General features: G+C 39.0%; 1 protein-coding gene across 2 annotated transcripts in view; it reads left to right on the forward strand.

Annotated features, from left to right (window-relative positions):
- The window catches only part of SLC26A7 (solute carrier family 26 member 7), a 140,394-nt gene that overhangs the window by 66,429 nt on the left and 60,521 nt on the right, over positions 1-13,444 (forward strand). For both annotated transcript variants that reach the window (XM_008168321.4, XM_065585889.1), the window contains exons 6-9: positions 3,933-4,085; positions 8,710-8,792; positions 10,546-10,693; positions 13,143-13,256. In XM_008168321.4, coding sequence (XP_008166543.1) covers positions 3,933-4,085; positions 8,710-8,792; positions 10,546-10,693; positions 13,143-13,256 — 498 coding nt within the window. The remainder of the gene's footprint in view (positions 1-3,932; positions 4,086-8,709; positions 8,793-10,545; positions 10,694-13,142; positions 13,257-13,444) is intronic.

A 13,444-nucleotide genomic window follows, 5' to 3' on the forward strand; every position in this document is an offset into this window, starting at 1 on the left:
CACTGTACATGCCTCAGAATTACCTACAAATTTAAAATTTAAAAATTACCTACAATAACTTTTCTATACATAATGTCACTATTTGAATGTCTTGAGATGTTGGACCTACCGGAGCCAGAAGCAAAGCTTTTATCCCATGGAATATTGGGAATTCTTCATTTACAATGATATTAAGCTCCATTTTTTGGCCCGTGAGCCTTCCCCTGTTTGGTGTAATTGCAAGGGGGAGGCGTTGGAATTCCAGATTTACAGGGGAAAGGGGAAACATTAGTTTGGGAAGTTAGGGATTTTTTTAAAATGGCATTTGTTTGAAGCTGCTCAAGGGGCTGGAATGGTAGATCTAGCTAGAGATCGATAAAGTGATGTGGTTGAAGGTACATAATAAATGCAGTTCATTACATAGCTCTGCAGTTGATCCCATAGACCTTGTCCAGACTAAGGTGTAAAGGTGTGATATGAGATTCAGTTAGCTAGCTCAATCTAATAACACCTTCTAGTCGACTCTAGAACCTCCAGCCAAGAGACAATAATGGTACCTAACAAAGGTACAGTTGCTTTGTCTTGATTAGAGCGTTATAAGATATTAATTAAATCAAGCTAGCTAACTCTATCTAACATTGTCTTTAAATCCTAGTCTAGACAGAGTCTCCACCATGCATGTGGGGAACGTGTGTGTGCGCGTGCATGTGTATACAACACTGAGTAATGTATGTGTATGTATGTATTTATGCATGTAGATGAATATGCAAAGAGATTACAGTTTTATGGTTCTTGGAAATACTATGGACACAGATTATTCTTGCCATATAATTTAGTAAAAATTTCCTGCAGAAATGTTTGTTACAGAAACTGATCTATAACTGCCATGGACTTCTGGGAGCCTTGGCTATAACTTCAATTGAAGTATTTTAAAGATTAAATGGCAGACACAGTAGCATCTATATTCTTCATAGAAGGAACATTAAAGAGGATGTCCAAGTGTAAGAATATTCATGTTCTGATTTGTACATTAGATTGTGACTCTCCTGCATACTTATAAACCTTCTATTTGATGGAAATCCATGATTAAACACTACAGTGATTCCCTCAAGTTCGTGGAAATGAAATTTTTACCTGCTTTTAAAAATGTCTAGTACAGAGAAAAGACATAAAAATTATCTTTGGACAGTGTAGATAGACATCTTTATTTGTTTAAATTAAATATATCCAGGATGACTCAGTTCATCTAGTAAAGACTTAAATTCATTGTTGCTACACATGGATCATCAAATGCTGACACTTCAGCAGAAACTGGTCATTTGAAATAAGCTTGCAGCTCTTTGATTTCTGAGAATGGGAATCAATCTAACTCTTCTCTTTCCTCTTACCAACTTTGTTTTCAATATGGATATGTATTTTCATAGTTTCTGAGCCAAGGGTGACTTTGTAGACACTTTGACACGGCTTTCCAATTTTTCTTTTGTCCTAATTGATCCCAGCTTCTTGTGGGGAACAGAGGCAAAGTACCATGCTGTCTGTAATGTACATTTTTGGGCAGTGATGATGTATTAATAGCCAATTCTCAAGCCATTCAGTATAACATCCTCCTTGATGCATTACACAAGGACACCGTGTGGTTAGAGATGGTGGTTTTTTTACTCATCGTTCACCTATTACTTATTACTCTTATAAAATAATGTGATTTACAAAGGTTAGACAGTGATTGAATAAGATGACTTTAAAATTTGAGAGTTTTTTCCAGACTCTGAGAAACATTCCCACTGAAATATGTTTGTTGTTATTCTGGCCTGGGTTCCAGTATTTTTTCTCCTTGTGAACTATCAACAGGTTTCTTTTCTTTCCCATTGTTATGTTTTTCTTGTGATTGTTTTCCATAATGGAAAACTGAAATATTCCTAAAATCTAACAAAAATTGGAGCTTTTAAACTTGCTCATTTAAAAAAAATTATCATAGTCCTATCCAAGAATCATAGAAATTAGAATAGAAAAGTCCTCTATGGTGGTGTAGTCAACTCCCCTGCCATGATAGAATTGTTCCTTGAGATAAGTTTTGTAGTGCTTTGTCCAGTCCAGTTTTAAATGTCTTTGTTTAATCCCCGAACTGTCAAGAAGTCCTCTTACCATCATAAGTACATTTGAAAATGCATTCATTAATCACCATTCTAACAAAGTGGAGGTTTCTCTCTTCATTTATTTTAGGGATATTTTTAGTTGCCCTTAGAACAGACACCCTGACTTTTAATATTTGAGCTTCAATTCTCTTTATTTTATTGTGTTGCATTTTATAGCATATAAATAAGAGATTATTTATATTGCAGCCTAGATCTGTAGAATTTCCTCGATTCCTTCTTCTGTACAGGCTTTCTGGATTCCTTTTGGAGACTTTTCTTTCAAAGAAACAGAAAATATTTTAGCTTTGTCAGTCATCTAAATCTCTGTTACCTATTGTTATCTTTTTCCTATTTTCTCATAATGGACCAATGAATTTTCTGGATTTTTGAATGGCTTTCTTCCAGACATGTTTGTTGTTCACCTTGTAATACAGATATATATGGGATAAGGGTGACATGAAATGGAAATTTTTAAGACAACTTGGGTTGGGTGTCCAACCTACATTTCTTCCATATTCTCTCCTTTCATTTCTTTCTCCCTCCCACAGGATGTATGTGTCAAAGAATAATGAGGGCTTCTTGTTAGATATACATTCAGATTCATTAGCCTTAGACAAATGGTCTTTTCCATACAAACCATCCAGGACTCTTGACTCCCTTCAGAACAGTGAAACATCCCTCCTCTCAATTACCTCTCTATATTCAGTTTATAGTTCAGCCTACATGGCTGTTAGGCCTTCACTCGAATTCTGATTTTTCCCAACTTATTCTTCTTAAAGCTTCAGAAAGGCTGTGTACTACATATGCTCCTATCACTTTTGTTCCTCTAGCAAATAGGTTGTTACACATCAGACGCATGAAGAACTTGACTGTAGATTTTCTTTCTTTCTCTGTTTTTCTGGACAGGATCCTGTAGAAGTTATCTCTATCTTTCCTCAGATCTTCTAACCTCTTCAATGGATTTGGAAATTTCTTCATCAACTTTAATCGTAGAGGTGTGTGTCTTCTGGATCCTCAAATTTGGAACAGGTTAGGGCTGCATACCTCTTCAGTTTATCCTGTTAATCTCAGGGTGCAATTAGAGATATTCTAAACCAGAGGTAATCAATGATTTCAGAGTTAGTGAATCAGAGATCTGATTCTATCCATTTCACAGTAGCTTAAATACAGTATTTATGGCAGATAATCACACATTCACTTCTGTGAATGGATGGATGCTTTCATGGTGCCAGTGAGCCATTCAGGATACAGGATAGGCAACGTGTAATTATTTGATATGGTAATTGTATTTTTCCTTTAAATATCATTAAAATGGATTAATCAAATTTACTGGTTGTGCCTGAATTAAGGAAAATTTTCATTCTCATGAAGTATATTACATACATATCTGTACTGACAGGATTGAAATATTTAATTCATAGGAGTTTTGAATGAATAAGGATTGAATAAAATCTCAGTAAGGACATCAAGATTTGCTCTATTGTACTTCCAGGATAATTTTGCTTTATTAAGTGTGTTTCTGTTAGTGGAAATGTATAGTATTGTTTGTATTAAAAAGTTATTGTAAAGGTATTCACATCTTTCAGAACTGTTTCAAGCAGAAGTCCTTTTGTAATGGTAGATCCATGAATTTTTTCCATCCAAAATGTTGAGTGAATACCAGTATGTCAGATTGCTTAACTCCTATAGCATTGATTCAGCTTTTGAGAATAGTTCTGTACATCTGAAGATATTAGGTTGCATTCTAGTATGTGGCATTTTGTCATGTATACAATTCTGTTGTCATCTCTGTTTTGTTTTGTTTGTTTTTTATCACTGTAGATTTATGCCTACATATTTGAAAATATCAACTCAGTTCAATTAGAAGCTTTGCTTCTGTCCTTGGTAAGCCTGGTGGTGCTCGTTCTTGTTAAAGAACTGAATGAAAAATTTAAAAGAAAAATTAAAGTCGTTCTTCCCATCGATTTAATTCTGGTAAGTATGAAATCAAGTATCAGAGTTCTTGCCTTTCAAAGCTTGCAGTTGTTTAACTAAACTGCAAAAGCTTACTATGTCGTCGATTGCTACCCAGGGCCACACCTGCCACTTATTAAATGTAGAGCTAATTTGCATGGCTGTATGTTAATATATGAACAGGAAACAGTTTGGATAAATAATTAAAAAAAGAAGTGACATATGTTTTCAATTTATAAAACATTTTTCAAATGTTTACTGTTTCTTATGTAAATACAAGAACGAGGCCTAAGATGTTAATATGAACAATTTTAAGTATAAAAATAAAAATGTAATTGGTATGTTTTTGATCTGAAGCTGTAAGAGATGAATGCTGGTTAGCTGTAGTCAAACATAGTTTTTTACATTTATTTATGACAAAACCAGTACCTAAACTATCATTTTCTATAATTTCCAGTTTTCTTTTCACATGGTGTAGGTTAAATAGAAATTAGCTACAGTGCTGTAAGTGCTCTACATTCAAACGTCAAGTGATAATTCAGACATTTCCCCGCACCCAGAGCTGGGATTCTGTTTTCCCCAGAACCTCTTACAGAAAACAAACAGATTTTGAGAGAAAAATTCTGAAGTCCATGTGCTCTTCACAGTGTCTCAACCTTATACTTGTGCTTTCTTTGGACTCTCTCATACATTTTATGTATCTGATGAAGTGGACTGTAGCCCACGGAAGCTTATGCTTAAATAAATTTGTTAGTCTGTAAGGTGCCACAAATACTCCGGTTCTGAGATTGCTTCAGCAAGTTCCTCAAGTACCTTAGGGTGAATTTCATCAGGCCCTGCTGACTTGAATACGTCTAACTTATCTAAATGTTCTTTAATTTGTTCTCACCCTATTCTGGCTTGTGTTGCTCCCCCCTTGTTGTTAATATTAACTGTGTTTAGCATCTGGTCACAATAAATTTTTTAGTGAAGACTGACGCAAAATAGTCATTAAACACCTCAGCATTCTTGAAGTCTGTTATTAGCTTTCCTTCCCCACCACATTTTCCTTTGGCTTTCTCTGCCTCTTAATGTATTTCTAGAACCTCTTCTTATTGGCATTTATGTCCTTTGCTAGGTGTTATGTTCATCAAGCAAATGGAATTGCCATACTTAGAGCTGGATGAAACTTTTTTTTTGCCAAACCATGCACGTTTGGGTGAACCAAAACATTTTGTGAATTTGTGTCAATTTTGCCAAAATGTCAGTTGGAAACCCCTCCCCCCCCCCCCGAAAAAAAACAATTCTGAAAAAAATAAAATAATTTCATTTTAGCAATTTCAAAATAAAACATTTCAATGTTTCATTTATTTAAAAAATATTATTATTATTCAATTTATTATTTATTTAAAAACTTAAAAATGTTTTTAGAAAGTTTGAAAACAAAACTGTTTCATTCAAGCTGAAATAAAATTTATGTTCAGACCCAACTGATTTTTTTCTGACTCTTTGGTTTGCCAAAACATTTGAAACATTTTCATTTTGGGTTGATCTGAAATGAATTTTTGTTTTAATATTTCAGAAAGGCCAGCAGACAGAAAAGTCAGTTATTCTCACAGCTGTGCCCAGATATCCGTTTGTGTAGAGTAACTATTTAACCCATAGTCCGTGAGACAAATGTAGACTGTACGTTCACTTTGCTTTCATAATTTTAAAATATTGTTTCTAGAAAGAAGTGACAATTTTTTTCTCCATATGGCTAAGTGGTTTCTTGTAAGATCCTACTGAAGTTTGTAAGTGCTTTTCAAAATTAATATGAAAATGGACTCTGTCCCTTTGAATTTTCTGCTATAGTGGACTGGAGAGATAATTAGAATACTGTATCCATGGGTGGTGGGTGAAGCTTCCCCTGGGGGAGGCTAGCTCCCTGTCCCGCCTCTTCTACCCTTGGCCCTGCCCAGACTCCACCCCCGCCTTGCCTTCGCTTGGCTCCCTCCCCACTCAGCCCCCCTGCTGCCAAGACCCTCTTCACCCCCCTGCCCATGGGAGACACCCCCCCACACACCCGCTGCATCCTTCCTCACCGCCCACGCACTGCAAGACCCACTTGCCTGCCAACCCACTGTTTTGCTGGGGCCCTCCTCACTCCCCCATCTGCTGCTTGCCTTCTCACACACACACACTCACACACACACACCCCGTCTGCCTGCTGCTCACCTCCTCACTCCCTCACCAGAGCCCCCCTGCCCACTGTAAGACCCCCGCATGCCTGCTGCTCGCCTCCTCACCCCCTTGCCCACAGCAAGACCCCCTGCTGCTTGCCTTATCACTCCCCTGCCCATCCACCCACCGCTGGCCTCCTCACTCTCCTGCCTGCCGCTGGCTTGCCACATCCCTCCTCAATGCCTTGCTCCCACAGGGAAGGGAAGTGAGGAGGGACGCTGAGAGTGGCTGGGACCTCCAGAGAGGGGTGGTGGAGTGAAGGAGAGGAGGAAGACTTACCAGTCAGGCAGCTGGTGGGGACCTTGGGGAAGGGGCGCAGGGAGGGGAAGAGGCGGGGCCACCACTGCCCAGCTGTCTGGCAGTGGGTCAGCGGCAGCTGTGCCAGGGAAGTCTTAGTCTTCCCTGGCCTATTATACCCACCGCCCATGACTGTATCTCTTAGCTGTGTCCTTAAGAATGCAAATTGGATAGAATTTAATATTTATGTCTCTTAGCCACATATATAAACCCTCTGAGAGGTGCAAACTTAGTTTAGAAGTTTGAACTAGAAACACAGCAGCTTGTAAGACCAGAGACTTTTTGTGTTAGAACACCTGAGACTCTAGCATGATTTACAAATATTGTTACAACGTAGCTTGGCCCCATGTACACTGCAAGCCCTAACTATTTATTTGTTGAGGGACTACTATGTTCTGGCATATGCCCTCCAAATGGCAGGAAGTACACAATAGACAAGGCTTAAGCTAGAAGCAATTTCATGTCTGAGCAGGAAAGGATGAGCTATTATCCAGTCAGAAAAGTGTTTGTATAGCATGTCCCAGGAACCATAAGAGACCTAATCAGATACTTGTGAAAATACTTTGAGGAAGGGAGTTAGACAGAGGGGAAGTCAGGAGGAAGTTGTGGGAATGCACAGGCAATAAACCACTAGACCTAAACCACCACAGCGTAAGGGAGATGCTATTGTTCAAGCTAAGATACACAGCAACATGTCAGGTAACAGTGAAATTCTTCAGCCACTTTGCAACTGATTTAAAAAAAAAACTGAAAAGTAAAAGGACATGAATGGGCTGAAAAACCCACAGAAAAATGTTTGCGGGGGAGTGAAAACTCTGTGAAGATCCCCTTACTGAGTTTCTCCTAGCATCACTGTGCAGAGATCCACCAACTTGTGTAGATCATGCCCACAGAACACCATGTGCTGGTCCTGAGAGGGTGGGAATTATGGTGCTGCTCCCCTACTAGTAGCCACAAGTAGATCCATGCATGGATTGTCCCCTTGGTGTGCAGATTTGAAGAGGGACAGTCACATTTGAATAAGAAAACTTATAGAGCAGAGGGTATACTTAATACAAATAATAGTTCGCACATGTGTTTTCCAGTTCTCTGAAACTTAAAACATGAGGTGTACCCAAGAGGAAAGCAACCTAAACAGCAATGTGCAGGAAGTCAGACTAGATGAGCATGATGGTCCCTTGTGACCTGAAAGTCTATGAGCATGTTGTTACTTCAAAACACTAGAATTTGTTAAAAAAAGACTTTGGGATTGACAGGCTGCATACTAACATGCACTTGGAAGGATACAGTTTTGTGCTGCATTTTGTTAGTGGGTCCGTGGACACAAATTGAACATCTATAACTGGTGTGGGTATGGGGGCAGCAGTTCATGTTTGGCAGATGCGTACTTAAATATCCATAATCTCCTTTAATCTCCAATACCATAAATGTTCATGTTCCCGTACAAAAATACTGCAATATTCTACAGTACTTGCTCAACACATTGCAGATGTACTCTTTTGGATCAGTTCTGTACAACTTTTTAACATTTGTTGGATTTTAGTGAAGTATGAGATTTTCTCTACATAATCCCTACAGATTCTGGTTCTATGCATTGATTTTCCTAGCTATGCCCTCAGTGGGTTGCAGCAACATGTTTTGGCTCTATATACTATGGCATCCTGTAGTGAAACTTACAAGAAAAATATTTTTTGCATAGTTTTCCATGGATATGGCCTTCACCCTTTCTAAACAGAATATTGCACTTAATGCTTAAATAAAGCTATTTTTATTAACAAGTATGCACATTTCAAGACATTAGAGTGGCATCTTTAGGAAGGAATATTTAGAGAGGCATCTTTCAGGACTCTAGTAGGCAACTTGAGGAAAGAAGAATGGTCCAGTGGTTGGACGTTAGCCTGGGACTTCAGAGCTCTGGTTTCAATTCTCTGCTCTGCCACAGACTTCCTGTGTGATCGTGGGCAAGTCACTAGGCCGCTCTGTGTCTCAGTTCTCTTTCTGTATAATGGGGATAATAGCATGTCTCTACCTCACAGGGGTATCGTGAACATAAATACATTAAAGATTGTGAAGCACTCAGATATTGCAGCAATATGAGTACCTAATAAATAGAACATTAACATCATTTCTGTACTGAATTAAATAGATCATTGCTACATCCATTGGCTGCTACTGTGCTGATATGGAATACACGTATGGCCTAGAAGTTGTGGGACATATTCCAGAAGGGTAATGTGTTCTTTATTTGCTTATGGGTTTTAAATGTATGTATGTTTAGAGAACAGTCCATGAAAAGATCAAATAAAATAAAAATGGAGAGTACCTGCAATACTCATTTCAGCCCTCAAATATAGCCCTCACTGGAGAAGTTTGTTGATACCATCCTGAACAATGCAGAAGTTCAGGTGCCTATGGAGACTGTTTCATTATTTTATAGGACAAATGATGTCCAGTGGATATAAGAAAGGTTGGGTGGTAAAACATTCTCCCCTACTACAACACAACCTGCCAGGCCTCCTCCTCCAGTACATCTTACAAAATAATTCTCTCTGTGCTGCCACAGACCAGGTATTGTGGAGGAGCTTGCCAGGGGCAGAGGGTGGGTAGATAGCACCCTTCTTCTGCAGCAGTGTTTCCACACCTTGTCAGTTGTTTTTCTTTTTACTTCTAAACTGGGATATTAAGTCATTCTCCCCCCACTCTCCCAAGTAATCGATTGGTGTCTAATAGGAAATTTCCTAAGAAATAATTTTTTTTGCAGGAATATGTTACCAAATGAGGTATTTTTGAATAGTGTTTTAACAAATATAGAAGCACCATAGTTACTATGGTGATGAACACCTTATAGATAGCGAGAATCTACTTCATTGGGGTCCATGATCCCAGAATACTGCTTGCTTCTCATGATCATTATCCTTTTATAAGATTTAAAAATGGGGCTCAGCAGTTAATCCATTAGATTTCCAACCACTTCTAGGGTTTCCCCATCTGACATAGGCCCAGTGCATTCTGGGAAGCCCAGGAGACAGTGTGTGTATTGGGAACTTGCAGCAATAGGAAGAAGATACTGGGATCTGTTGAGAGCGCCAATTATAAGAGCTGTTGGGGGTAAATTAGGCATCGCGTATCTAAACTCAGGGTTTGGACAAGGCTAAACGCGTCTCTTTAATATGTATTATGAAGAGTTAAGATTTATTTGTGCAGCTTTAATTAAAAGAAGCTTATTGTGTGCTACATAACACACAAAGAATTGCTGCAGAAAGTGTTGAAGAATGCAAATGCAGCCCGTAACCTCCATAAACCAGTAAATGCTTTGAGAGGCTTAAATTAAATTGTTGTATGTTACAAAATGAGGAAACAAGATTTCAGTGGCTGAGCTGATTTATGTGGACCCCTTAGCAGTTCACTAGTTCATTGTTTTACATATGGCAGATTCCATTTGAGATAGTTTCATTCAGGCTGTCTAAATTTCCCCCTGCAGTTTTAAATGGATATGGTATTCTTCCTCTCCTAAATTGTTGTGAAGTGTTACTTTATTATTAATTATTATTATTATTAGTCATCCCATTCTCCTATCCCCCACATATTAAGTCAGCAAAATACATGTTTTGGGGCATACATTTCTGATTTAACATTGATATATCTTTCAGATAGGGGGCACTGTGGCTACCACCAGTTCTGTCCACTGGCAACGGAAGGAGCACTAATATTGTCAAGGTGACAGGCTACAATTGGCATTTTAAGCACTGTGTGCTTTAAAGGAGGTCTACATGGTTCTGAAAATGCTAGTGGCTGCTAGCGTCCTTTTTACACTAGTGCTCCTGCTGTTGTTACCACTGTTTGATGCAACTGAAAAAGTAGTAGCAATGATGTGCCATTTAGGGCAAAAAGCTTTTATGCATTCCAATTAAATATAACTTTGGTTCAGGATTTATCACACATGTATCAAGTCCAATAAAAAGGATTGTATTTATCTTTACAGGATACCAGCACCGAAAGCCCCATCCCTGAACATCCTCTCTGAAGTAGTTACTGAAGCTTTTGGAGTAGCGTTAGTTGGTTATGTAGCATCACTAGCCCTGGCTCAAGGCTCTGCTAAACAGTTCAAATACTCTGTGGATGATAACCAGGTAAAGCATTTTCTTTTCACTGCCAGCAGATCATAAAATGACTGTGATGTTTTGCAGGTGACTGAGGCTTAGCAGGTGACTGAGGCATTTCATATGTTATCATGAGGACTTCAGATGATAATAGTAAACACCCATTGCAGTCCAAATGAATTCTGCAAAGCTACCTAGTCTGTGGAGGCTGCTATTGATTCTAAGGGGACACAAGCCTCAGCCGAAGCCATGAAATGCTGCATTAGGCACCAACAGTGGCCAGCTTGGGTTTCGGTGTGTTCTTCAGTGTCGTAACATGAGGCAGCTTCTTCCAAGGCAACTTAGTGAGAGAAGAATTTTACATGGGCCACAGAGTGAAGAAATAGAGCAGTAACTTGAGTGAGCTAGGAACTTATAGCCCCATAGACTCACCTGATCTTACAAAATGGGGCTTGTGCAAAGCATGAGTTCCATTTCAAGAAAAGGATAATTCTTTATAAGAAGTAGGAGCAGTGCTGATTCATACAACCGTGCCAAACCTTCAGCTGCAGAGGCTGTCAGTCCTGAGGGTTCCACTCCTCAAGGGACAGGCTGAAGTGTCAGTGGGCTGTTTACTGCTTATGCCACTCTGCTGTTGAATGTGACGTAGGAGCTACGTCAGGTTGGCTGAGTGCTCGGGGAAGATAATAACTTAAGCAGTTGGTGGGAAATACATGTACTTAGGGACAAGTTCTCTATTGGATATGGTCCCTTAGATAGAGCTGATGGGGAATTTTTCAGCTAATCATTTTTCATCAGAAAAGTCCGTTAGTCAAAACCAAAATTGTTCGTGAAACAAGGTCAGTTAAGCAGAATCTCCAAAAAATGTTGAAAAAACGTTTCAAAATTGTCTAAATATTTCATTTTGACCTTTTCAAAACAAATAGTTCAGTTTTCCAGTTCAAACTGACTTTTTGTTTTGAAATGTAAGCTAAATAGACTGAAAAAGGTTAAACAAAAGAAAAAAGGTCAGAATCAAAACAAAACATTTTGAACTTATCAAAAGAAAATGTTTTGATTGACCTAAAGTGGAAAAAAATTGTTCCGCTTTCTAACTATTTTGAGATTTTGGCTGTTCATCATGAGTCAGGACTGTAAAAATGTTTGAACTCTCTAAAATATTCACAAGATGGGAAAACTGTTCCCCTCCCAGTTCTGTCTGCCTGTGGGACTGAAATGCCACCCTGCCTTCCCGTCCCATTGCGGAGCAGTATGAAGTGGATGAGCCACGACTGAACAGTGAATGATTAGCCTGGTAGCTGGAGACTCATTTGAATGTCTTTGCAGGACACCCCAGTTTTGGTTGGACCAGCCCATGTCTTTGCAAACTCTTATATCAGTACATCATTGAGACATGGATGTGTGAACGTATTATTCGCTCATGTTTTAAAAAATATTTCTGCGCACAAGCTTCCATTAGTTTTGACTTATATCACAAAGCCATGTTTTGTGGGGAAGGGGGAAAGAAGATAGATGGCCTGAGTGATGGTGGAAGGCAGGCATTATAGCTGCAAATGGCATTAATAAGATAATGCCTCCAGGGGTACTTAGTCTGCAGCCCTTGCTGCACCGTTAGTAAATGTGTAGCATGCACATGCACAGCTGAGCCCTCCAGCAACTTGTTGGTTTTCAGGTGGGAGGATACGTGGTCAGGCAGGTGGCTGGATGTGCCACCTATGGGGCAGTGAGTATTGCCAGCACCATTAATGGTCCCAGTGTGTGGGGAAGAGGAAAAAGGGTCTCCCTAGACTCTCTCCCTGACTCAGTGCACTGATGCTAAAGAACCATAATCAGACACTGTATTAGAACACACTGTTCACCTCAGTATGCAGCTTGCAAGATCTTGGAAGGCTTCCTCACCCTGACTAGGCTTTTCATGTCTAAGTCTTTGCTCAGAGGTAGCTGCATTTCTGTCCTGGGTGAGGTATAAAGCACATTAGTCATGAAAGATACCATATACCATATGCATGCAAGTTACCATTTCTACCACTCCATTAAAACTTGCTGTCAAAGATAATTAACCATTCTTTTTCAAAATTTCTTATTGAAAGTGGAGATTGGCCTGAACATACTTCAGAGCTAAATACCCCCAAACTTTGGGCTGTTCAAAATGGATCTGGATGTAAATGTTGTGATTGGAGCCTATCTCTGGTTGGAGCCTATCTCTAATAACTAGCAATGCCATTTATTCTCCAAAGACAATATAATTCCCTGATCTACTTTTGATCTAGCTAAGCATCTGGATCATTCAGGTTAGAACAGAGTCTTGAGAAAGCATACAGTGCTGGAAGATCTTTTACACTGTATGTTACTGTTTTTCCCTAAAAGTTTGTTCTTTATAATTGCTAATATTTACATAGAGAATTCCCATGTTGGCAAGAAATGTTGAAATGACAGAACAACAGAATAAAACAATGTATTCTTTTTAAAAACTTTGCAGGAGCTTTTGGCTCATGGCCTCAGCAATGTGATTCCTTCATTTTTCTTTTGCATACCAAGCGCTGCAGCGATGGGACGTACTGCACTTTTATATAGCACCGGAGCAAAAACACAGGTAACTCCTTAGGCTTAAATTGGTAAGAAAGCTGAGATTATTGTGCTGCTTATCATGTATGATACTGATTGTATCCACTATATTTTCTTGTTCTATGTTTACCTGTAATGTGGCGGTCTCAGGAACCAACTTCTGAAGTGGTTATCAATATCATTCCTTCAAGCTTCATATAAAATCAGCCAGTGAGA

Source organism: Chrysemys picta, chromosome 2 (genome assembly GCF_011386835.1).
Source record: "Chrysemys picta bellii isolate R12L10 chromosome 2, ASM1138683v2, whole genome shotgun sequence".
In the NCBI taxonomy this organism is placed as follows: domain Eukaryota; kingdom Metazoa; phylum Chordata; order Testudines; family Emydidae; genus Chrysemys; species Chrysemys picta.